This window comes from Coccinella septempunctata, chromosome X (genome assembly GCF_907165205.1).
Source record: "Coccinella septempunctata chromosome X, icCocSept1.1, whole genome shotgun sequence".
In the NCBI taxonomy this organism is placed as follows: Eukaryota; Metazoa; Arthropoda; class Insecta; order Coleoptera; family Coccinellidae; genus Coccinella; species Coccinella septempunctata.
This window is the reverse complement of record NC_058198.1, coordinates 1088886-1115590: the sequence shown is the minus strand read 5'-3', so window position 1 is coordinate 1115590 and position 26705 is coordinate 1088886. Positions and strand designations below refer to the sequence as shown.

General features: G+C 35.8%; 2 protein-coding genes and 2 long non-coding RNA genes across 7 annotated transcripts; 2 read left to right on the top strand and 2 right to left on the bottom strand.

Moving 5' to 3' along the window:
• Window positions 1-133: 133 nt before the first annotated feature.
• Window positions 134-3177, bottom strand: LOC123322259 (peptidylglycine alpha-hydroxylating monooxygenase). The gene is made up of 10 exons (XM_044910196.1): window positions 3044-3177; window positions 2811-2868; window positions 2669-2756; window positions 2537-2609; window positions 2332-2458; window positions 2111-2159; window positions 1906-2051; window positions 1711-1853; window positions 1577-1629; window positions 134-1525 (listed from the first exon to the last, which is right to left on the bottom strand). The coding sequence occupies exons 1-10, from the start codon at window positions 3158-3160 to the stop codon at window positions 1330-1332; spliced, it is 1050 nt and encodes a 349-aa protein (XP_044766131.1). The 5' UTR covers window positions 3161-3177; the 3' UTR covers window positions 134-1329.
• LOC123322262 lies at window positions 2639-2999 on the top strand. The gene is made up of 2 exons (XR_006539111.1): window positions 2639-2773; window positions 2939-2999. It is a non-coding gene; the product is annotated as an uncharacterized LOC123322262 (long non-coding RNA).
• A 423-nt stretch (window positions 3178-3600) lies between the features above and the next one.
• On the top strand, window positions 3601-26589 carry LOC123322258 (lysine-specific demethylase 6A). 4 transcript variants are annotated; one of them, XM_044910194.1, is made up of 17 exons: window positions 3601-3928; window positions 3984-4050; window positions 4104-4266; window positions 4319-4430; window positions 16399-16574; window positions 19561-19918; window positions 20002-20325; window positions 20802-21099; window positions 21188-21587; window positions 21968-22199; window positions 22258-22693; window positions 22750-22889; window positions 22979-23141; window positions 23219-23433; window positions 23496-23747; window positions 23848-23974; window positions 24142-26589. In XM_044910194.1, exons 1-17 carry the CDS (start codon window positions 3846-3848, stop codon window positions 24346-24348), a joined length of 3753 nt encoding a protein of 1250 aa, XP_044766129.1. In that variant the 5' UTR covers window positions 3601-3845; the 3' UTR covers window positions 24349-26589. The 4 variants fall into 4 exon arrangements, with proteins under 4 accessions (XP_044766129.1, XP_044766128.1, XP_044766127.1 ...); XM_044910193.1 differs by having other exon boundaries at window positions 20799-21099; XM_044910192.1 differs by having other exon boundaries at window positions 20742-21099.
• LOC123322261 lies at window positions 4438-6858 on the bottom strand. The gene is made up of 3 exons (XR_006539110.1): window positions 6813-6858; window positions 6584-6620; window positions 4438-6394 (listed from the first exon to the last, which is right to left on the bottom strand). It is a non-coding gene; the product is annotated as an uncharacterized LOC123322261 (long non-coding RNA).
• Window positions 26590-26705: the final 116 nt, after the last annotated feature.

Here is a 26705-nt window from a genome sequence, read left to right as displayed (position 1 = left end):
TTTCGCATCGTTTGATACACGTCGCCGACTCTTGATTGTGATATATCTTTTAGTTTTTAAGTATTTGTTCAATTCAGAAACGCTGAATCTTGATCTCCACAAGTAGGGTGTCCATTCACAAGAAAAAACGGTGTAAAATTGCTAATTTTATTTCCTTTGAATATGTCACATTCAATTTTTGATAAATTTTCAGAATAAAAATATTTCAATACTAAATAATATAAAATATATATATGTATATAACAAACAGATCAATTTGTGGAATGGCATAAATTGATAACCACAATAAAATTACGTTTTAAATAATCTGAGAAGTAAATTTGAAAATTTGGACGATTGGAATTCATGACTAGAAGCTACACTTAATCGTAATCTCAAATCCATAAAAATAAAGATCTCAAAAAATATTCAAGATACATAGTTTGATAACATTAACTGGAAAAATATTTAGTTTAAAATAATTGAGTAACCACTCGAATGTAATTTAATTTTTTTTTGCACTTCACAGTAAATTTCATTTGGTCAGTTTCCAAATATATATATAGTTATATTTTTTGTGTACATCTTTCATACTAGCAACTAAAATTTCACTTTCTAGAAGGTGTTCTGAATTGAAAACTGAACTAAAAACGACTATTCTAACATGTACATGAATATTTAGTTTGAATCAATCTTAATACTTTGGAATGTTTCTGCAGCAGATATAATTTTTAAGGAACTTTAGTGAAAACAAAAACTATACTTTACTTTCAATTTACAAAAAATCTCATTTTATAATTTGATGAAAATTTTTGTTTCTAATGATATTTGAAAGTGGTAATTGATAAAAATATATTGATATATATGAAGAGAAAATAAGCATTGCCATTATGAATCAAATTTCAATCTACAAATTTGTGCGAAATGTCTCAAATGTAAATAACAATGGGTACATATCAAGGGCGTCGCTAGTTGTTGGGCTAGGGGGGCAAAACTAAATCTCAGCATTGTGGTCATGGTGTTTCACATCAAATTTTAACAAAGACGAGCCTCAAACCTGTTGAGCTGGCGACGCTCTTGTTTATTTTGGTCAAATAAATAAAACCGATAAACTGATGAAATAATGAAAGAAAATTTGGAAGACTGGAGACCACCAAACTGGTAAAAAAAGGAATGAAATTGAGTCTCAATTTAAACTAAAAAAAAAATTATGAAAATGAAAATATTTAAGTACATTTAATACTGTGCAGATTCATGACTCAAGTTTGAGGGCAATATATTCAAAAACTTAATTGGAAGTTCAAAATTATTCATAGCATTCATTTCAAGTTTTTAGATTCGTGCAACTTTTTAGTGATGAGTTACCAAGGGAGGTCGATCCAATAATGCTGATGCTTCAAATTCAGGTATATTGTTCAAATTGTAATTCTTCTTCCAGTAATAAAATGGTGGACCTTCACTCATGCAATATTTCCTATCAAGAGGTGAGTCATCTTCAACATAATACATGAGATAGAAGTTGCACATTTCATGTTGATTAGTAGGTCTGGAAAAATTAGGATTCAACTTACTTTAAAAAAAAATTGCTACTACTTACCCCACAGAAGTATATGAATCTCTGCTCGAACTTTCCATAGTACACCTGGCTGCCTGTAATTCATTCCATAGTGAGAAGGCATTCAAAGACAGAATGTCCTCTAATCAAATAATTTTAATAGACAATTCACTCACCAATCTTTGTTTAGGACCAATGGGTTTTCTGCTGAAGACAGGATAAAACATTTGAGGTGTCATAGGATCTCTTTTGCCCAATAAGGTCCAATGGTCTTTTCCATACTCATCACGATCGATTGTGTAGCCAGAAACAACACGGCCTGAAAATATTCAAATCACTACCTCAAGATTACCACTGAAGTTTCAACACACCCAGGCTATGAGTATGAACTCTGTAAGCGAATGGATGGATAATTTTTCCTTCATCGATAGAACAATCAACTTCCAGATGGGTAATGGTTTTGGGAGCAATTTCACCTCCTGTTCCCAACAGGAGAACACCTGCAAGCTTTTTCAGTCTGAAAATATAGTCCAGATTCATTTGTTGGGTTACATATTGGTATGATATAATCCTTACGGTGTTTGTGTATACAGCAAAGTCAATCCAGAATTATCCAACTCATTTCCTGGAAAAGAAAAACATGCAACAATTATGATATAATAATAGTTGTTAGGTATTGCCCAACTAATGAAAATTATTGTGCAATTTGAAATACTCAATTTGAATAGTGCCATAATTTTGATATACCAGGCATTCCAAATTTCTAAAATAACAAAGAGTATTCAACATGAAATTACCAGGCAACTTATGAGAATAATGCAGCTGTATAACCAAATATTTTATGGAGGTATTCACTCCAACCTGAAAACCTACTCCCTCTGGTAATGTAAGGGCTTTAGCATCTCGAGCCCATGCATAAATAACCTGCAAGAACGGGGGAGGAAAACATTTTACATTACATTAACTTCAAAGTGTAATGCTAAATCCATATGGAACACTTACATGGGTTCCACTGGAACAAGGAGGCCTTTCTTTCAGAGTGTTTGTTTCTGTCATACTCATTTCACCACAATCCCTTAAAAATTTGGTACCCATTAAGATATATACATACAAATTGAATATGAGATTTCTCACCAGTACGGGTCATTGCTTCCAGGTTCTGTACATCCAAATAAGATCATATGATGTATCCTGTCCATTGTGGCATTTGGTTCAAAGCCCACTGACAAAAAAGAGTTGGTGAGTATGAAAATCATTCACCTATTTGATAACTTACCAATATAAAAATTTGAGTTTGGCACAATTTTAGCTGGGGTACAAAGATACAATTCATCCTAAAAATACAGACACAAATGAAAAGTAACTGAAAATGATTTGTTTCTAAAATTATTGAAATATTTTCAGGTAATGAGCCTAAGTGATAACTATAAAGCGGGATGGAATTGCCGGGATATCCAGATGTTGGGCAAAAAAATTGAAAAATCTGCAATACATTGAAAATCTACTCACTCTATCAGGATGAACATTGGGCATTAACAGTGGAAATTTCTGAACATAGGAACTACATGAGATAATCAAGATATGGAAAATGCTCAACAGAATACTCAACATATGTTTTTCCTTCATTTTCCGAATGCCATAAAATCGATTTTCCTGTTCAGCAGATACCTCTTGCTTACCTCCACTACCTGTGTCTTTCTAACACGGAAAACAAGGAAAACCTGTTAGAAGTGTCAGAGTCTGCAACCAACAATGCATGTACGTAAACAAGTAATTGACGTCATTCAAATCCTTGCTGTAGCTTGTCTATGGTTGTAGGTGTAGGAGGAAAGTTCACCCAATGAAATAATTGAATATACTTTAGCAAGATTTGGTTCGAAAGAGTTTGAAAACAAATTTTTCGTTATATCATGCACACCCCTTCTCCATAAATAGCAATCATCTTTCCATATCTTGCAGTCTATTGAATCAGTTGCTGAGAACACAGCCATAATTGACCAAAGAAGACAACAAAACTGGAAAAGTCCATGAAGTAAGGTTATGTTCCAAATAATCATTGGAACTGTGTTGATTTCATTAACTATCTCAAAAACAAGCAGCGTAATGAATCGTGAAAAGATTCAGTGTAGAAAATTATTATTTTGTGCACTAGTAGGTGTGTTTAAATACAGTGTTAAGAGTAAATATCTCGGACTCTGAGGAAAATGCTAACTATACATCACTTGATATAAAGACGTATTGTGAATATTTCAATAATTACTGATCTGACCCTGTTCAGTACCGTGATTTTAGTGTACACACTTCTGTCAATATGAGCAAGTCGGAACAAGGGGAAGAAACAGACGAAATAACCATGACACCATCAGAACTCCATATCTTATCCGAATTAGACAGGTGAGAATATCAATGGTTATAATTTTTGCTGCAAAACTAATTCAACTCTTTGCAGTCGTCAGTATGGTTTCTTACTTCTCAATAAACCAGAGAATGAAGCTAAAAAAGCTTTGGTAATAAAGGTTCGTATACGACATATGTAACAAATGGTTTTCTATATTATTGAAATTTTCAGGCAGTCAAATACTTAGAGTTAATGGTCATACAAGCAACAAAACAGCATGTTGTTGAGAAAGAAAACGAGCCAATAAATCACAAAAATAAGAAAATTAGCATAGACCCGAAGACCTGGGTTAAGTTGGGACATTTTCATTTGCTATTAGAAGAGTATCGAAAAGGTAGACTATAAATGTGTGTCATTTACTATCCTGCTATATCTATAAATTTTAGCTCTTTCTGCATATCAGATGTTCTACAAGACCCAGGCTGAAAATCACTGGCAGGACGCTACATTTCTATATGGACTAGGATTGGTTTACTTTCATTATAATGCATTTCAGTGGTGAGTGTTTCTTATAGATAAAAAACATATTATCATTTTGGTATTATTGATATTCCCAAAGGCCGTTGTTATGCAGACATCATTAAATCGATATGGAAATGTCTAGAATTGTATGGAAATCGGTTGTAGTGATTTGACATACGGTATATATTAACATTTGAAATTATAACACTTAATCAGAATAGGTATGGCTTTTCAAATTGACAGACTTCGATAGTTTGCCAGGAACCTGTTTCAGAATTTCATTTTGTCATTTGAAGTTCAGATGGCGCTAGTTGAATAAATGGCAAAAGAATTTAGTAAGAGCTAGGGTGTTATGTAGTTATTATTTTTTCAGGAATAATAACTAGCTAAGACTAATTGAATAGAAACATGAAATATATTACATAATAAATAATGTGGGTTCAAACACCGATATAGGTATGCAAGGTAATCGGGCCCTATTCTGTAACTTCGGATTAGAGATAATATTTGTTGAATAGAAATGCACCAGACATTGCACTTGTACATTTCTATTCAACATATACCATATCTCCATTTTATCTTAAGTTACAGAATAGAACGGAAGGAATGAAATTGGACTGGTATAGAGAAATTATATGCTCTGATTGTGGACTTCTGCCAGTCCAATTTATTTCATTATCTTACATAGCCCTATCGGCGTTGATTCCCATTTCATTTCCACACATTGCGAACAGAATCCAGACAAAGCTTAGGTCGTTGAACGCCAGGTGTCGCATCGGTTTATTGAGTACTTCAATGTGCCTATTGACTTTCAACAAACGATCGTCTGCTTCATTTAGTGGGCATCTTTGATTGATTTATACGATACTGATGAACACAGATAGACTATTCAATTTAGCGGAATTAATATTTTAGTATCTGAGGAGTCTATTCCAACTGAGCGCACTCGTTCATTTTTTTCTTCCTATGCAGTTTTAATCGAAAACATTGAGATAAGCTATTGTAAATGTTGCTTCAATACCTGCATTTGAATGCTGAAGATTTTTGAGCAAGTTTTTATTTAAAAGTTAAAGCGAATGCGTGGAAATCATTCTACATTTTATGAGGGTTCTTTCAGTGCGTTTGAGATCACTTGGCGACAGTATACTTTATTCAAAATTTGATCTAATAATAGCATTTACTTTAACGATGGCCGACGGTATGCCGTGAGTCTTTTTCATGATTCTGGGAGGTATGCTGCTGGAATTGTGGCATCTTAGTGTGGGACTGCTTGAATTTTAAATAGCCCGAGTGAATTTCTAGTTATATGTAGAACATTTCGTCAAGATCATGAAGTATAATTATCGTTCAACTTCGCGGCAAATTAAAAAAGTGAATTTCACTGCGATCGTAAGTTTCGACTGAACAAAAATATATGGTTTATTGCCTTTTGCCCCCAAATCTGCGAGCCATATGACAAAATTTCAGAAATCGATGGTAAACATATTTATCTCGTGGATTCTCCCTGTCGAGCATATAGATCATCGTCCTAAAAACAATAGCCGTTTAAAACCAGATTTGTAAGAGGACCGAGACGTCCACGTGAGATTCTCCCCTTTTTCTTCGTTTTGACAACTTGTCTAGGCGACCTTGGGCTCCGAGAAGTGCACTGCCCACGGTTGCCCAACATAGTCGGGTCGGTAAATGACCCCTGGAGCCGGCCACAATGCAGCCAAACATCCGCAGTGGTATAGGTTCATCTTTCGTGCGGTGGTCTGCCAATCAAGGTGCTATCAAAAATTGCAATTTGCTTACCGTTCGGCCAAAGATCGTTCTAGGACGCTGAAGGCTGGGCACCGATTTCAGTGAAAGCAGTCGTTTTTTCGTTGTCTTGAAATACAGTAGAAAGCACGGTATCTAACCTTACCATACTGAAGACCCTCTCGTATATACCTCAATGGAAAAAGTTTAGGGGGAAAACGCAGCTCATAAATTTGGGGATAAATTCTTCGGTTCGTGTTCTGAAATAGGAAGACATAAAATAAGCCTACTTAACTAAGTCTCGAGAAACATATGATTCAAAGTATTTTCTCAGTTTTGTATTTCATCAAATTTTTTTAATGAGAAGCGAATGATCATCATTATGAAAATATATGTGGGAACTTAAGGATCAGTATCCTTAAGTTTCGTAAACTTCTTTTCTAACTCACCTTTGAAGCGTTGAGAACAAATTTTCAGATGTTCTGTCTGAAATTGAAAAAAAAAAAAAGATACAACTTCACAGTCAATCGAAATTCAGGGGAGATAATAATAATAATTTTTTCAGTTTTAATTCTCATCAAGGATTTTTCAAAACGAAGCAGGAAATCATCATAGAGATAAATTGCAATGATTTGTAGAAGCCCTTTTCAGTAGCGTTCAAATTTTTGTTAAACTTACCTTTTCCATGAAGGAATCACGAGGGATGCAGATTCTGGAATTTTCTGAAACGTAATAAATACAAATGATATCGTAATAATTTATTTAAAAAAAGTTATATGTTGATGATTCGCTCAGTATATGTTTTCATCAGGGATTTTCGTTGTGAAGCAGAATATCATCATTAAAATTTTTATCAAGTGGATGTTTTTACCCTTCAAAATTAAGTAAGCACATACAAATTAAAAATTTTAACTGTATATTGATGAGTCCTAACCCTGTGTTGATATTTGTGCAACAACTTGCATATTTTTTCCTGAACTGAGTAAAGCGATGCATGAAATTCGCAATTTTTGGAATTCCTTTGAAAGCTGTAGCATTCCATCTAGTTCCTTATAACTAAATTTTCAAGATGTCGCAGTAGGATTCTAAGATGGTATCGTATTAAGGCGGCAGTGCTTACATTGTTATTATAAACAAATATGCATTAATGCAGAAGAAATGAATTTGCTGGTTGTCGTCCGAAGCGAAACGCATATAGGTACGTCGTAGCATTTTTCGATTGCTCATGTGTACGGTTTGCTGTCCTATGTAAACTTTTAGTGATGTGATATGACGTCACATCAATAGTATATTGAACTCTCGTTGCGGTAGAAGACAGAGGCGGATCTGTTTGTTCGGTCTCGAAGTGAAGTTTTACTTTCGGTGGTAGATGAACACTATTCCCTCGCACTACGTGAGAAAGATAACGTACGATTTGTATTGGGCTGTTGCACAAAGGTCTGGTGATCAATAATTGTGATCAGCTGGACCATACGACCAGAAAAATTTGTTGTCACCATTTGCAGCCTACCTACTGATTATCAGTCCATTGTGAAACAAACCCACTCGCTTTACATTTAGAGGATGTTGTTGAGAAACAAACTACCAATTATGCTATATTATTGGGCAGTTAGTAACCCCCAATCTCGAATATCATGGGTTTCTGAAGAATCATTCAGGCACTTATCTATTGATAAATTCACACATTCCCAGTGTTGTGAATTTATTTTAATCCATCGGGACGTGATCTTTTTCTGTGAAAGTAAAGTAGTGTATAGATTTAGTACAATTAATCCCAGACACTATGCATTTATATAGTTAGGTATGTTTCCGGAAAAAAAATTGACTGATAATCAGCTGGACACTTTGTTCAAATTGCATAATCAATTTTTTATCGAAAATTAGACATCTGATTTGCGCAAATTGCAATTCATTCGGAAAACCTAAATCTCTACGCACCTAAATGAAGACCTCGGAGGCAGGTAAATGAGTCATCATGAGGTTTCATAAAGATACGCGACGAAGAAGTATTAAGTGGGTAGTAAAACGCTCGAGAACAATACAGTATTACACATACGGAGCATTGGTGCAAGTACCGTTACCTGGCATACTAGAGGAAATAGTTTATGCAGCTAATATCACTCTTTATTTACACCGTAGCTGCGTTCACTATCGATTTCTGCAATTCGTCTTTTAGCTAGGAATCCTGCTATAAACGAGATCGTGGGAGGCTATGATTTGAAACGATTTACGGTGGGTTATTTGAGTTGAGGTATTCGACTGCGAAGCAATATAACATTGAAAAATAACCTTTGCTTGTCGGAAGATTTTGTCACAATAGTCACAATACCTTCACGATACAATAGTGATACCATAAAACGCCATAATATTCCTATAACAGGAAACTGACAATAGGAAGAAGCAATTTCGAGATTGCTTGAAGTACGAAAAAAAAAATGAAAGGTATTGTTTGGGCAAGGCAAAAACGAGGTCCGAGACACGTTGTTGCTAGGTATACAAAAAAGTATTCGTAGGTATCGCATTTAATCTCCTTGGGAATTGAACACAAAAAATTATAACCCTTCAGAAATTTTCTTTCGTCCACACATGGGTATCAGAATGTCTATCTGCTTCTCACCCCTCGGGGTTCGATGAATTCCAAGCTTATCGCCTTGATTTTTAGTCCTATTTCATTCAAAATATGTATTTCCATAATCACTTTCTCGACAGCAGAGTCGAATCTCTCTGGGATCAAAATTTTATTGAAATTTGATTTCAATGTGAAAGTTGCAACATCGTTTTTATCTGGATACATACGTGTATTCTTGAGAAGTGGAAAATTCGAATAGGTTTTAAAAATATGTTCCAAAACAGTTGATGAAGAGTGCATTCCACCTCAAGGTTAATCTCTATACAGATGTATTCTCATTCTTCGTCGGGACTGTAAAGCAATAACGGGAGCAATGCTTTTCAAAGCCAGCGGAACCTAAGTTCTATTGATACCCCACTAAATTTCAAGAAGAATCTCTACCCTATAATAATTATTTTTACCTGCCTGCCTCGGCAGGTAGGAGTAGAGTATTCGCGAAAATATCAACTCTTCGGAGTTCAACAACACGAGAATAATAGATTTGTTGCATCAAATTATAAGTTTCCGAAATTTTTAACGATAATGAAAAGATGAACTCGGTTTGATTTGATTGATTTCTGGGAAGTGTTCATCCACTCCCGAAAACCGAGTTGATGAAGAAAAAATCGCCGGAGTCTAGACAGGAGAGAGATGGAGATTGTTAGATCCCATTCAACCTTGGATGATAAAGGCTGGATTTTTTAGCTTTGAGTTTTCGGTTTCTGCAACATCCATGTTCGGATTTTTCAGATCACTAACCTTATCGATTGATATGATATCAATTGATTCATTGTAATTAAATGATACACTCAACAGTTGTTTTGATCGGCTATCTTAACGTATACATACGTAAGGCTAGCACGTGAACAAACGTTCGTGCTAATAAGAGTGAGTCCGATAATTGCATAATATCTGTGCAAGTGCAGTTGAACAAAGGACATTGCCTGTTCGCCTGTGCAAGGCCCACGCTATATGGCGAGCCCCCTTTATGGTGCGCAAGCTTCTCATCTATTGTTTAGATACTTTCATTGCTTTTCGAATATAATAATATAACGTGCTAACTTGTCGGCAACCGAGAGTCGCTTCAGTTGCATTATAACTTGCAATTTCTGTCGATTCAAAAATAAAGTAATTCATCAAAAATAAAGTAATTCAAACACCCGGAAAAAATTGCCATAGGACACTTTTTTTTAATTATATTTTTTTGCTGCCCAAATATCAAATGTTGAGCCTTTTAGAATGGCCATTTCAGAGCTTTTGTCCCTTTTTGACACCTCAGGCACAGCGCTGTTCAGCTTAGCCAGATTGTATCACTCTCATCTTCACTTCCAATCTATTTGGGAATGGTCCGTCACTTCATCCTTAATCTGTTGTCTCCAGTAGTAGATATTTATTCTTATTCAGTTTTCTGGTAAAATTAGTCGCGCAGCAAAGGTAACGCGAGTGCAGTTTCCGTCTAGATAGACCATCTCGTAGTCTATTTTCGACGGTCCAATTACCGAACATCATATTCGGCGATCTTGATCTTGAAAGTTCGAATCGTCCATGAAAGTTTCGTCTGACATAACTGAGTGCATTCAGGGATACTCTGTCAGCACAGGATTTTAGTTGCAGAAGCACTAAACTCACGTTCCGTTCACACAACTTCGCTCACCTCCGTTCCGTATTCAACTTCACGATGCATTTTAGGGTGCCTTAGCAAGCTTTGGTCGCAGGCTCAGTTGGCTCAGAGGTTTGCGAGGGGTACGGGTGTCGTGCGAAGGTCCGAGAGTGAAGTTTTTGTTTGTTTTTGTCGTTTTCAATAAAGTGTTCGATCAATTCAAGTGTTCAGAATACCACAAAGTGTTCCTTACTACGATCTCCCAGTTTCATGATCCAAAGTGTCTTAGTGTGGAAATCTCAATCGTCCCTATTGTGTTTATTTATGCCAATATTATATAGAATTTTAAGAAAATTCTTCCAAGAGTCATGTTTATATAGATTCAAACCATAAAGGTAAGAGTCTGCCCACTTCAGCGCCGTTTCTGTCTATTTGCATTCTGTAATTCGTTGGTAGCTGTCCTTGTCAATTAGGGGATGCTACCAGCGATGTTTAGATTTGGTAATCATCCGCCATGTTGCGTGTGACTTACCTCACGTCATCTTCGAAACTGCTTCCGCAAACTGACGTCATATTATTGTAGATATTCCTGACAGTGTTGATCCGCCACTTCATGTGTAACACTTGAATGTGCATAATTACCACTTATCACAATAAAGCTCCCAAAAATATCTCTTCATCAACCAACATTTTTTTTTTATTCCAATGAAATTAGAAGCGGTATTTGGTACGAATTAACTTCAAATGAGAATTCAATTGAACAAAGGTGTTGAATGTGCATACAATACAAAAATGATAAGCTCATAATTTCCCTGGAAAACCCGATAAATACACCAATTCCACGGTATTGAAATATTTGCTGTAACTTTATCGTATATTCAGATTGCATCGATCATTACTGATAACAGTCTATTTTCTGACACGGTCAATCACAAATGCAACCTGAATGAGCACATCATAGTACGTGGGCGTAACCTACCTCGGTAATTTAAAATTCTGTTGCATTGAAGTTGAACGAACTCGTCGAGAAATCTGTACACAAAACGTAAAAGTTTGAAAATGAGTCATAATATTTATATGTCTACCAGGAGAGAGACTCAACACACACATGATTGTTATGAACAACACAAGTCCATATTTAGCCCTATGCTGCCGAATGGCGAATGCGCTAGGTTAAACATTCCACCCTCAATTTTTTTTTTCTCCCTTCGATAATGAGTAATGAGCTTCTTGTTTATATAAAATCTACTGACTCAAAAAACGTCGTTCGGATATTATATATAATATTAACGGAGCGTTGCTGCCTTCAGTGATTCGATAAAAATCTACCGCAAAGTGATACTATTAGCCATTGAATTGTTTTTACTTTTTTATTATTAACAAGTAACCAACGGCAAGCTTTCCTTCATCCTTAAATTTTGCGATCATCTGGGTAAAATCAGGTATACAACAATGAAAAAACATACAAGAAACTTCTACCCGCAGGGCTATCCTGGATTATGCAATTCGTAGATTACACCAGAAAACCTTCAGCGGACAACATCCTCTACTAAGCTAGATAACAAAATGATTACGCAAAATGTACTGAACTGCAGTGACCTATTACAGATGTTTTCAACTCGTAAAAAAGAAATACACAAAGTAGTTCAAATGCATCGATATTACTTTCGCCTAAAAATCACTTGGGGGGTGAAATAATTGCAGCAACTATTCCGGTGGGATAATGTGCACCGTATGAGACTACATTCACCCCGTCGAAAACCGAATCCACAGTCCCACGAACGGACAGATGTCGTACTGGACCTGAAACGATACATAAAAGCAACCCTTCTTTGGTAGGACAATCCTCGCATGGTAAAACGATCCATACAATAACGGAGATTGGCGACAGGGGGAATCGAAGGGGTGAATTTGTGGAAGTCTGAACGTTCAACTCAAATTTGGACGGGTGGATGGCTTTTCTACAACTAGCCCGTCTGGATTATTTATTCCACGAGATGTATGGGAGTCGTTTTGGGTGAACAACCTTCTCTTACTGGACTATTGATTAGTTCGGTTCCTGATTTGAATTCATTAGATGTTAGTCTGGGAACTTGAAGTAGTATGGAGTTGTTTATAAATAAACTACTTGGTCTCCCAGATCTGTCTCAATTAGATGCCGTTCCCACAGGAAAAACCTGGGTATTTTCTTGAAATATTAAGAGGATATATCACCTTCGTGTCTAGGAGAACCAGGACTATAATACGTCAGAACTTAAATCTTCTTTAGGTTGAAAGGAGAAGTGATATTTTGCGAATTTATTTGAAATATGGAATAAAATCTTGATTTGTAGTTTGGTGAAAATGGTCCTCGTGATAAGTGATAATGGTCCGAGGATTATTACTGGTTTTCGTGGGTAATGTCGGTTATGGATTCTCAGAAAATAAAATATGCATAGGTAATTGATATTCATTCCACGTTCGATAGAGATTCAATATATTTTTTTTCGGTCTGCATTCCATCTTTGCGAAATTTTACCGAACCTCAATACGTTCCTGATAGATTCGCTCAGAATCGATTTTCGACGGTTTATCCTTCTACTGTGCGCATGATCTCTATTAGAATTTCGATGCCCGTTTGAAAAAATGCTCTAGACGAGGCAGTTTGGTTCCTCAATAGTTTGAGGGCAAACAAATTAGGAAAGCACTTGCCTAAAGCCTTTGCGCGCTCGTTCTAATCCATCTGCAGAGCCTCGAAGATAAAAATCGCAATATATCCAAGAAAACAGATCCTATCACGTTGAAAATTGGTACCTGCCTGTAGCGTTCAGAATTTGAGGGACTATTACAGGAAAACTGCCATGTTCTAAGAAGTACATATAAAACGAACCAAAAATCATTAGATATGCGTATTATCAGTCGTAGAACGTAATGAATAGAACATAGTTGCTAAATGTATGGAATACTCCTCCCGTCGATTCATTATTTAATGTGAAACAAAATTCCGTCCAAGTATAGCGGGTGTCAGAGTCGTCGACCTCTCATAATAACGATCGGACTCGCTATGGATATGCCGGCAAGACAACCGGGACCATCTTCTCGTATCCTCAAAAATTTACATGCAATACCCACCGGCCTGACCTGCCGCAATTGCACGCTTCGATGACTTGTCGTAAAAAAGTAACTCTGCTTACGTATTCAGTTGTACAACTTCTATTCAATGGGCAATGATAGTAGACTAGGCTTCTGCTAGGAGGAGCAGATTACCAACTTGTTCGATAAAGTTCGTTCAACGATATGCTCTCATTATATTCATTTTTTTTTCATTCTATCCACTTTCTGCGATAGTGGCTCGTATGAAAAACGCTGGAGATCATCGAGAGAAGTTGATTATTCCTGACTTTTTGTATAAAGTTGCTCTCCCTATGATAACCGCGTTTTCTTCCTCAAAACAGTCATTTTGTATCTTACACAATGAAGAAATAACATTAGTAAGCATTTATTATGATTACGAGATTGTGATTCCCAATGTTTACGTAATACTTTGTTTAGGAAAATACGCAAAATAAATATACATTCGATTCTGAGGGTTCGAAGAGGGGGAACCAACATTTGAATTATATTTGAAAAGGGAAAAGGTGAACGCAAAGAAAGGTACTTTCAATCGGAATTTTTTTATCGTGAGTTCTACTCCATTGGTTTTCCTGTCGTTCAGTTCAAACCAGTCTTTGTAGCCACTCAACGATCAGGTCCCGAAGTTTGGACAATAACATGTGCGGAAGCAGATGGAGTGGAACCAGCTGTTCCAAGCATCTGCGCAGGTGATGTCTATAAAGACCATCATCTCACAAAACATGCGACCTGCCACCACCTTATGGCAGCTTGTCATGGGTCGACGTAAATCTACAGAGTATACTGGTTGTCCCTAGAAAACCTTCTAGGAGATGAAAATGATTCCGAATTGATAAGGAACAATTATCCTTGATACATCAATGGAATATCTAAAGATATCACCACTCATGTGGTAGTCAGGACTGTAGCTAAATGATTCAAGCATTTTGTCACGCAAGAGATTGCCATTCCACCTTCCCTACATTTTATTGTTTTTTTCCGGTCACCTGTGTGTACCTAACTGGTAAATTAAGTTCGTTGAAATTCATATTTACAAATTGTAACTTCCTTTTTCGTGAAGTCGGTACAAGTCACTTAACAGACCCCATTTAAGGTGTTACCGCGATAATACTGTACATGATTGATTACTAAGTAGGTAACAATGGAGGGTCAAAAGACCCTTTAAAACTATAAGATTTTTATCATGTGGTAAATAGGTGTAAGTGGCTAGCATTCAAAATTTACATATTTTGCCTATTAATTAGGTGCACGCTTTTTTCGTTAATAAGCGTGAAAATTTGTCGTAAGTCATAAACAAAAAAGCCCTTTTGGTCTTTAGGACTTGTCTGCGTTCAGATCTGCAGGGAAAATAACCTGGAGATGCCCTATTTGGTCAAATAGACTTAGAATGAAAATCAAACGACCAGGGATTAATGCTCCAAAAACGTTTCTATCTTGTCTCGAAGGATGTTGACTGTAAGGCTCGTTTTATTGACCACATTTAAGGAAAAGCTTGCGTATCGATTGTTTGGGTCCTGTTAGGTGCTGAAGCAGCAAAAACTAATGAGAAATAACCATTATCATAGATTGATATTACTTAAAAGCGACATAGCTGCTCATCATTCATAATATTGAACTAACTGTTGCACGTTGGAATGAGTAAGAGCAAATATCGGAATTTTGTAGTGGGAATTTATTTACGAGAAATGACGTCACTTTGAAGAGCGTTCTGTCAATGAATCACGCAGTCAGGAAGAAAATAATAGTTTAGGTTTAGAATAAGGACACTTCCTCTGGAAATATTCAATATCATATGACAGGTGCTATAGTAGTGTTGGTGTTTCCGCAGTTTATAATATTAAAATGTTAAATCTGGTATACCAAGATTAAATTTCATTTAGGTACGTTCTGATGATAGTATTTAATATGATTTTTGTTGAATAGAAACAATATTAAGTAGACTTTTCCAATTCGATTTGGCTAATATATCATGGAAGGAAAACTACAGGACCGAACAATATCATGTCAAATTTATTAATGGAGCAGTACCGAATTTTCAATTAACTTCCGAAATAGTAAAAATATCCCAAACGTTCCACCCACACCCAAATATACCATCCTAATAATATTACCCACTTACGAACCGACAGTCCGTTCAACTTTATTACTGTAAGATAGACGAGAATTAGATTAGATAATGCACATATGTAGTTGACCTAGTTTTTCCTGATGTTTTGAATAGCCGAAAACATCGGGTTGTTCAGTACTTTTGACTATTATCAATTGGGTAAAATATTCAAACAATGTTGAATCGATAATAGATAGAAATGTCACAATTTTTATGATCAGTGAACCGTCATTAAAAATCCAGTGACAGCGAATTCCTAGTGTTGTTTGTATGCGGTTAAATTGCACTTAAATTGATCTAGATTCATCATAAATAATATTTATAAGTGAAGGTATTATCACGGTGTGGTGTCGGAGAGCTTTGCACCCACTGTAAATCACACCGATCATCATAATCAACCGTTGGTTCACTACTACCCCCCAAAACTCGTCCATTTTTATACGAACGAAAAAACATGTTGGCATGATTACAAACAACGAAACAATCGCAATATAAAAACATCATGAGCATATTTTTATTCAAATTGATCCCCGCTAAGAATGCTATTGATGATTTTGATCAATTTCTCTTGGATGCTTGAAAAACGACACTTCATTTCCTTGAATATACAGAGTGCAGAGTTATCTCTACACTGAACTTGTATATTTAAATTTAAATACATGGTGTATTGATCCATAGTGGATAGAACTCTCGACGCTCTAACTGTGAACAGGCCTTTATGTATTGCTATGTTTTTATATCTGAATTCTCCCTCAACTCAATATATTACCTTCTTCAAGATATAAGTGTAATTCATGCTTAATGAAAATGAAAAAATCTGACCTTACCCTTATTGCAGGGCTGTTAAGGCATTCCGGCAACTCCTTTACGTATCTCCAGGATTTCAGCGAGCAAATGAGGTCAATTTACGTCTTGGGTTGATGTTCAAGATCACCCAGGAGTATGAATCGGCCCTTAAGCACCTTCAGTTGGCATTGGTAGATAACAGTCCATCGACCACACCTAAAAACGCAAGTAAGTTGAAAAATTGAAAAATTCGTATAGTAAATAATAAATTTTCCCGACGAACTACTCTATGGATATGTTGGGGTTTATATTAAACAGTGGGAATGAAACGCAAAGCTGATCTAAAGATGGCCTTTGGCAGGATTAGTGGTCTAAGTATAATTTATAATAAAAAGAGCGTTTCATTTCCAATTTGCGACATATAAATACATCTAACTAGACACAAGATGCAATTCCATTCAATCAGCTCCAAATACCACAAAACATGAAGATTTTGTTGGGGCGTATATTGATTTAGGCCAAAAAACATCTCCACAAAATTTATATTTATAAGAAGTTGTTGTTTTTGGCCCTTCGGGAGACATTAGATAGTAAAAATAAATCGCATAAGAATGATAAGTTGCGTGCATGTGAACAAAATGAGATCATCAGCGTTAATTGTAAATTGCTGAGATAAACCAGGCCAAGGTACGACTACGCGAAAGCTGAACGTCAGTGGTTAGTATAGGTCAGTTCTAACAGTGAGGCGTGCATTTCGTAGATTATATAATGCAAATGTTCGTTTGAAACAGGACCTACATCGTTAGATTGTTTCAAGGCTCGAACCATCCTCGACCAGCATTCAATGTAACGTTATCAACTCATCCAGTTTGAGAATCGAAAAAGGATACCTAGTATTAGCGTCGAAAATACTAGTTAGAAAAAAATCCTGATGAATCCAGATATAATGCGATGAGGTGCGGGGCAAAAGTGTGAACAGTCTAGTTTGAATCACAGAATATTCACACTATTGCCCCTTCTCAAAGCACACGTGGAACTTAAAAAGCAACCAGTACCTCCTGGAAAAACCAAACGAGGAAAAAATACGACGAGGCTGAGGCACAAGTGTGAACTCGCTAGTTTGAATCAAAGTAAATTCACACTTGTGTCCCTCCTCGAAGTACACCTGCTATCCTAGGGATGCGATGAGGTATGAAGCAGCAGTGAGAATTTCTAATTTGAATAGAAAAAAATTCACCCTACTCCATATCCTAGAAGCACACTTTGAAACATATTTTCAAACTAATAATTCCCGCACAATATTAGAATGGAACATAATTCAGATAATAACAGACGTCCGCAGTGAGCATGCACAAACGCCAAACAAATACGTCTGCTCAAACCTTCGACGCCGTCGCACTCCATCTTGATTTGGATCGGTCGTTTCTTCACTATGCACAAAATGCAAAATAAATGATCAAGACACTAGAATCATTATCGATTACAGTATCTCGTATCAACTTTCAGCATGAGCCTTTTCGAAAAGGAAACACTTTATTGAAATCGAGTTTCAGCATCAAAGAATTTTTACCAAATAGACGCCATGAGCATGCGCGAAGAAATCCCGCCAAAAACTACCTAGCAACCGCGATAATTCTTGTTGAATATGAAAAAAGTTTCTCATTATTCAAACGAAGATGTATGAAATTTTCATTATCAATCGTATGAACGAATGAACAAATTCGAAAAATCAAGTTTCAGATGCTATGCTATAATATGAAAAATATTCTGAAGGATGTTGTGAAATCGAATTGATCGTATTTATATCGAAAAAGTAAATTTCGAGTAGGTATTTCTAGGACTTAAATTCACTTACCACTAGTTAATACACAATAAACATCAAAACTTGAATTGATAGGGATGGAAAACATTCAATCTGAAAGAGTTCACAGTAAGCATGCTCGTGCCCAAACATAAACTAAATGATTTGACCAACCCTGGAAGAGTTATCACTAGAGAATTCCCGCCAAAAACTGCTAAGCAACCGTGAATGCCATCTATCGTTAGTATATGCAAGTATATGAAGTACATGTGCTGAATAAGAGAACAAGTATAAAAGAGACAAGGAGCATGCCCGAACACTTGCGAAATGAACCCGTCAAATTCGCGACGCCGGCGCAAACACGTAGGCGGCGTAAAATTAATGAATCCGTCTGCTGAAAAAATATCAAATCCAAATTGTGTTCCGCCTACGAACGAATCGTTATCAGATGAGCGACATGAGCATGCGTTAATGCAAGAGAATTCCCGCCAGCAACCACAAACGCCATATTGATAAAACTTACCCGTAGCCAATTTGGCATAAACGGGTACCACTAGTTTGACATAAATCTAGAACAGAATATGTTAATACTTACCAATTTGAACAATTCAGAGACTGATTCCCTTCATTCAGGTTAATAATTAGTTCCTCCAATCATCAGGTTGGAAAGTAATAATAATGGATACGCTATGAACAACACTAAAAGAGCATAAGAGCACACACACGTAGGATAACTATGTATATTGCTTATATTTATTCACGAAGCAAATTTGTCTCCCACACAATACATAACATCGAAAACTTCAAACATAGCCTACTAGAAATGAGAAATTAGTAGGCTAAGCTTCGAAGGGACATGGAACCGCGAAAACTACTTCACTATAAGGACTAAACGAACTACCATACACTGTGCGCCTGTGCACTACTACAGTAAAGGGTAATCTTTGGCTCTAAAGGGACGCATGCGCAATTCATATATATTTGTCGATAAATTCACAATGATCAGCATAGTTAATCATTATTTAATAATAATTTTATGAATTAAACAAATTTCCGAAGTATATTAATTTTGGATTTTGGGATTGAAGCATCCAAGCATCAATTGTATGAGCTCTCAGTCTGTTTTCACATGATGTGTTGAGCTCAACAATTATTTGGTGATTAAATATGGGTTACATCAACGGAATTGCATTGAATTAAAAATAATGGAGATATCACTTAACGGAAAAAGAGAATTTGACCTGTTAGTTATACGCATTTTTTTCAATCTGGATTTGCGAATAGGAAAACATGAGCGTCGCCAGGTAGGGTCAGCAGCTGCATCCCTAGAGGCTGGACGCTTTTGATTATAACCTTCCTTGATTAACTGAATACTTAGCAAACCTTTTGATTTCTCTTTCTCTCTGATTGCAGTCAAATTCCACATAGCACATCTCTTTGAAGTTCAAGGTAAAGTGAAGACTGCTAAAGATAGATATGAACTACTTCTTCGGGACAAAACATTAACACAGTCCTTACGTGCTGATATATTTCGCCAACTGGGTTGGTTATATCACTGCCATGATTCTTTGGGCGACAAGAATCAACGACTTCCACTAGCCATTCATTGCTTGCAGAGAGCTTTAGATGCTGACCCCTCCGTAACTGGTCAAACCCTCTATTTATTAGGGCGGTGTTATGCAACTATTGGAAAAGTGCATGATGCCTTTATTTCTTACAGAAATTCTGTCGAGAAATCGGAAGGGAATGCTGACACATGGTGCTCTATAGGGTGGGTACTAATCGATCAATTTATGTTTATATGAGTAAAGATGGTGATGGAAGGTAGGAAAGTTACAGAATTGTTACTTTCAGAGTGCTATACCAACAGCAAAGTCAGCCTATGGACGCATTGCAGGCCTACATTTGCGCAGTTCAGTTGGACAAATGTCATTCCGCTGCGTGGGCAAACCTAGGCATATTATATGAAACCTGTGGTCAAGCAAGAGACGCTTATGCTTGCTACTTGAACTCAAACAGAGGTATAGCGAATAAAGGACACTCCGAGGAAGCCTTCATTTCTGCAAAAACGCCGAAAAATTGTTCAGGATCAGTGGGCATGAACCCACATCTCACCCAAAGGATCAATTTTTTGCAGTCTCAACTTTCTAATGCACCAATGCCTAGCATAACTAGTCAGTAAGTTGAAGCCATTTTATAATAAATTTTTTTTTGGAAATGAATTTAGTTCATCCTACTATAATTCGACGTACATATATGGATTTTCTTTGAATTGATCGGGAGTTGCATTCTCTTCAGAGGCTCGTCAAATCGGAGATACACTCAACAGAAAACCTATTTTCATCATTTACTACATACCACAGCCTTTTCCCAAGAAGCGCTGGCAGTTCCGTTTCCTTCATCCACATTTATGATATAAATATTTTGAATCCTCCAGCATATTTCTTCAAATGAGCTATTCAATTCCATTTCGAATGTGAACGTCGTTGTAGGTAGTAAATTCAGTTTTCATGAGTTCTAAAAAGAACTAAATGTGATATAAAAATGAATACTCAGGGCAAAATAACTAACTTTTTGAAATATTTCTACACTAGGTTTAATGCTGAACAGGGGGAGATTAGGTATTGCCTTATGAATAACTTTTCTTCTAGTAGAAGACAGTTACTGTCAATTGAAGAAGCTTGGAATCTCCCCATATCAGCTGAGATGTCCTCTAGACAACAGCAACAATCAGCTAATCAACAAACAAGAGCTGGATCTCAATCCTTGGTTAAATCTTACTCTCAAGGTCCACCTCCCCCTTATCCCTCACCAGGAGGTGGTGCAATGAAAAGGTTTAAACCAGATACTGATCAGAAATCGCATACTTCGCCTCCATATTTAACAGCTCAGCAACTGCAGACCCTTCATTACCTACAGTCCCACTCTGGCACATTGACACCACAACAGCAGGTTATTTGTTATTTCTCCTTTTTTCATTTCGAACCAATTTTTTTCGTCTTATAGATAAACGATTTTCTACTTGAAATATAATTTACAGCAAGTACTGAATCAGCTTCAGCACCAATATCGGCTTATGCATCAACATCAAGTACGTAACCAAAGGCTGGCTCTCCCTAGTACACCTGTGACAGGAGCTGTATCAACTACTACTAACTCCTTCCCAAGGTTATCACCACAAAACAATAACACCTCTCCCTTAGGCACGACCAATTCATTCTTAACAAATTCGTCTGCCATTGACAAGTTGGTACATCCGATTCCAGCAGTGGTTCCCAGTTGTGTTAAAGACTCTATGCCAATGAGTGAACAACAGAACGATCTTGATGTGAGCGAAGAAGATTTGAAAGATTTGCTATCACAAAAAGATTTGGCTACAACGTTGGCAGAGAATCTTCTCAAACATTTTGGATCTGACGACATAGAAATAAAAGATTCCGGTGAGTTTCCATTTAAAATTTGCATAATTTTTTTTTCAGTTCCATCAAGAAAAATTTCAGGACTAGTGCATGATTAAAAATTTTTTCTGATTACCTCATCGAAGAATATCCACATAAAATTTTTTAATTTGTCATTTTTGTGTGAAAAACGTGATTCGCATGTTTGAATGGACATCTGGTTGGAATATTTTTGATAAGAATTCGGCTCATCTGTTGTATTCATTTTTGATATTCACAAGTGGTACAATATTTTCATTCAATGCAGAAATTCATTCTCTTACTGACGAATAGACATAACTGAAAAAAAATAAGTGCAATTTCAAATAGTTTGAACAACACTGTAGAATAGTGAATTTCAGGAAGAAAAATTAATCTTGCAGAAAACAATACCTTGTCATCTGGTCCTTTTTCACCTTCAAATAATGAAGCTGTTAGTGTTAAACAAGAGAATCCACAAGAAAATAAACCAGCAGAAATACCAAAACAGGAAAATATGTTGAGGATAAAATCGGAACCACTTTGGGATTTAGATTCCATGAATACAACAGAAAAAAGGCAAGACATTGAATATTCCATTGACATGGAGGCAAAGACCATATTGAAACTATGCAAGTATGTAAAATAATTTTTCAGGAAAACTAACAATATCTACTCAATAATAATTTTTCAGAGATGAAGGTTTGAAGGGGGACATAAGCAATTCGTTAATTTCTGACAGATCACCTCCCCCTTCTCCTCCAGACCCCCCTAATATAAAATTAAATCATCAACAACTTATACCTCCAACACCATCTGTTTTCTTGGACAACAAGAAACATGCCTTCAGTCCTCAACTCCAAGAGTTTTGTCTCAAACACCCAATAGCGGTGGTACGAGGACTTGCTTCAGCTTTGAAGTTGGATCTAGGATTATTTTCTACTAAAACTCTTGTTGAAGCAAATCCTGATCACAGTGTCGAGGTTAGGACGCAAATACAACAACCTTCTGATGACAACTACGATCCCCAAACTGGCAAGAAAGTATGGGCTTGCATCTCTCACAGGTCTCACACTACGATAGCCAGGTATGCTCAGTACCAGGCCTCGAGTTTCAAAGATAGTCTGAAGGTGGGAAAGAATCATCAATTGATTCTTGAATGTATACCTAATCCTTGTTTTTACAGGAGGAAAGAGACAAGTCTACAAGTGGGCTGTCGGATTCAGACTCCAAGGATTCTTCTAGTTTTGTTAGGAGAAAGAAAGGTGCTGCAGCTGCTCCACCATCGTCGAATACGAAAAACTGCAACCAACCTAAAATGTTGAAGTGAGTGCCGAAATTTTTATTGGAGCCTGCTGTGAACCACTGATTTTTTTCTGTGAAAAATACATCAAAGCAAAAATTCTTGTTTCTAGGTTTGGAACAAATGTTGATCTTTCAGATGATAGGAAATGGAGGCCGCAGCTCCAAGAACTTATGAAGTTACCAGCTTTTGCTAGGGTAGTTTCAGCAGCCAATATGTTATCGCATGTTGGCCATGTTATTTTAGGAATGAATACTGTACAGCTTTATATGAAGGTATAATGACATTTCCATTCTATTTGCTTTTCTCCATTCCGATACGCAGAATTTGTATTACTGTCACTTTTTCTTAGGTACCTGGTAGCCGAACGCCTGGACATCAAGAAAACAATAATTTTTGCTCAATTAACATAAATATAGGTCCAGGAGATTGTGAATGGTTCGCAACACCAGACGCATACTGGGGTGCTATTTGCAATCTTTGTGAGAAAAACCAAATAAACTATCTTCACGGATCGTGGTGGCCTATTTTAGACGATTTGTACAAAGCAAATATACCAGTCTATAGGTAGGACGCTTTTAACGAGAAAAAAATCGAATTGCAATGATCAAAATTATGTATTTTTCAAGATTTCTTCAGAGACCTGGGGATTTAGTGTGGGTGAACGCAGGTTGTGTACATTGGGTACAAGCAGTAGGTTGGTGTAACAACATAGCGTGGAATGTTGGTCCGCTGACAGCTAGACAATATCAACTGGCTATTGAAAGATATGAATGGAATAAGTTACAAAGTTTCAAGTCAATAGTGCCAATGCTTCATCTGTCTTGGAATTTGGCGCGAAACATCAAAGTTTCAGATCCAAAACTTTTTGCACTCATTAAGTTAGTATTTAGAATATTTAAGACCTAATTTTCGTCAGGTCAGTTTGTCTGACCTGCCGCTAAAGACTATCCAGTGTATTATTCGGATTTTTTTTTTTAGGAACTGCCTTATGAGGACATTGAGACAATGCTCTATGATTTTAGAGTTTGTCAGGCACAAAGGTGTCGAAGTTAAATTTCACGGTAGAGGTAAAAATGAAGCCTCACATTATTGTGGACAGTGCGAGGTAAGTAATGTAATAAATAATTTGGCACATAATAAATGCTGACGTTTTTCAAACAAGAAGCTACAGAAAGATGGCGATGTAGGAGGTTCATCTGAAGTTGAAATATGTCTGACATTTTTTTTGTGTCAATTTAAATTTTCAGTTTACTAAATACGAAACAATTTCAGATTGAAGTTTTCAACATATTGTTCATTCGTGAGCAAGAGAAAAGGCATGTTGTGCATTGCATGAGTTGTGCCAGGAAACAATCTCCTAATTTGGAAGGTTTTGTATGTTTGGAAGAATATAAGATGCAGGAATTGTGCGATGTTTATGATAATTTTATACTGCATCCAACTATTACTGCTTCAACTGAACCGTACAGGCTGTTATAGGCGCTAAATTACATCACTTGGCTTTCTGATGAAAAATAGTTTACATTGATATATAAAATGACGACATGAAATAATGACATATCGATTTTAATTCTTATACGCTATAATTGCAGATATTGATGTTTTAAAATAATTTTTTCCTATGGAAATACAAGTCGAACAATGGTAAAAGCGTAAATTTGCAGTTTTCTTATTTCAGTAAGCCTCCGAAATCTGAAAAAAGCTTTCCATAACCATAATATCGATATATGCAGTTGCAGAGTAGAATTAAGCCGATGATGAAAAGTTCGTATATTAAATGCAGTACTTATATATTTATGACTGAAAAGGTTATGTACTGCAACCTACTGTGATGTAAATTTGTGTAAATTTCCAAATAGTAGTAGGGGAAAAAATCAATGTACAGTATTTTTCACTATTTGAATAGCTGATAAATCAGATTAAAACTAAAATTACTAGAATAAAAGTAAATGACAAATGACATCTTACTCCTAAGTTGTTAGGGATTTGGATACTCTGAAAATACCACTTGTACAAAATTTTAAACTCACCCTTTTTGGATTGCCAATGATGTAATTTTACATAATTGCAAACACTGCCACTTGTAACTGATGTACAACTTTTTAATAATTAAATTCGCTTTTAGAATCGTGTAGCATATGTAACGAGTGATAAATTGTAGATAGGTTGTAAATAACTTGTCAATATTTTTCTTTGTAAGATTTTGATGTATTAAACTCCAAATGAAAGGTGATCTCATAATCTTTAAGTAGCACATTTTTGTAAATAAATAATCAATTCTAAATTATTCTCAAACATGATGTTGAAAATTCTGTATCCATAGTAAAGTTATTAATAAATTATTTTCTTGAAGACTAAATATTTTACTGCAAAAATATAGCTTGATTCCATGCAAAATTTTCAACATCGGCTCTCTTCTTACTACAGTAAAGAGTATAGGTTTTTTCCTTGAATTTAAATCGTAAACATAATCAAAATGGTATGTTAAACTTTAATTTAGAAGTTTTCTACTTGATGAAAATGAGCAATGGTCATTAATTTAATTCATTGAGATTGGTTTATTTAGTCCATTTACATGGAAATTTTAGTGAATTCATTCCTATCTCACTATTTATTTTAATCATTCAAATTTTTTATTCATTTGGAATTTGAAACAATTTTATTCTGTTCATGAAATTTTTACACAATGAATTATTTGTAATTTGAAATATAATTATTTGTTTCCTATATAATTATTCCTCTTTTAATTGAATATTACACACTGTTTTATTTTAGTAATTTGGATGGAATTTGTAGCGAAAAAAATCGGATATAGTGCCTTGAGTTTCATTCTACTTATATTTTCATTTCGATTTGATCATTTTAAATTCCAAACCATGTTTGATTCCCTTGATTTAAGTAAGCCATCTTTCAGTGGTTGCAAGTTTTCTTGAGAAGAATAATTTCGAGCTGAAATAAGAACTAAAAACTTGGTTCTTGTTCACGTTGGACCGGTTGTCTTAGCGATTTGGTGTTCACATTGACTGCCAGTGGGTTGACGCGGGTTTGACCTGTTCAAACCGTTTCAAATTATTTGAAACCGCGCCCTTGAATTACAAGCTCCGCTTCTGGTTCGATGTGAACACCTACTTCTCACTGATACGTTTGACATTGCGAGTTTTCAGATTTGTTTTTTCAAATCTTCATAAGTAATTCAGTAAAGCAAATGAGTCATAACCATTGTGACGTACGGAGGAAGGTTGTATATTGCTGAATCTTCAATTCAGAGAAAGCAAATCGAAAAAATTTGTTTCAATCGATTCTCTTGGTATAGAATGAACATCAGCTCGAAATGAGTTAATTTTCTTTTGGATATCTCGTCTCTTTCATTCATAAATTTACTAACACTGCCAAATTGTGATAAATAGTCCACTTTGAACGATTAAAAAATGAACCAGATGATTTAATCGATCCTGGGTTTAAAGGTGCCTTTTCAAACAACCTTTTCCTCAAGAGATCGGAGGCATATATTTTGCATCAAGGCCAAGGAAGTTTATTTTCATCCTCATCACCTGTTGTAAATAATAAATTAAGGTGACTTCTAAATTTTTTTTCCAGTAGGAGTGAAAGTACTTTATATTCATGGAAAAGTCTGATTTCTGATTGTGTTACATAAATCTTATGTTTACACTAGTTAGTAAGTTGTATTTATATTTACATGATTAAAAAAATACCATTCAATGAATTTTTATTTCTTGCTGGAAAATATTTTTTATTCCCCCCTCCCCCACGTTTTTCTATTCCTTCACTTTGATTTGAATATAATAATGATTATTTTATTATTATTATATTATGTT

What these genes read in the sequence shown, in the direction of transcription:
- LOC123322259 (XM_044910196.1), bottom strand. Translation starts at nt 3,160, where the DNA reads ATGAAGGAAAAACATATGTTGAGTATTCTGTTGAGCATTTTCCATATC. An exon ending in CCAATGTTCATCCTGATAGA is followed by an intron (nt 2,869 to 3,043) that starts GTGAGTAGATTT and finishes CTGTATTTTTAG; the next exon opens with GATGAATTGTATCTTTGTAC. An exon ending in AGTTCATACTCATAGCCTGG is followed by an intron (nt 1,854 to 1,905) that starts GTGTGTTGAAAC and finishes GAATATTTTCAG; the next exon opens with GCCGTGTTGTTTCTGGCTAC.
- LOC123322258 (XM_044910192.1), top strand. Translation starts at nt 3,846, where the DNA reads ATGAGCAAGTCGGAACAAGGGGAAGAAACAGACGAAATAACCATGACA. An exon ending in ATGCCTAGCATAACTAGTCA is followed by an intron (nt 20,326 to 20,741) that starts GTAAGTTGAAGC and finishes TTTCTACACTAG; the next exon opens with GTTTAATGCTGAACAGGGGG. An exon ending in AAACTTTTTGCACTCATTAA is followed by an intron (nt 23,748 to 23,847) that starts GTTAGTATTTAG and finishes TTTTTTTTTTAG; the next exon opens with GAACTGCCTTATGAGGACAT.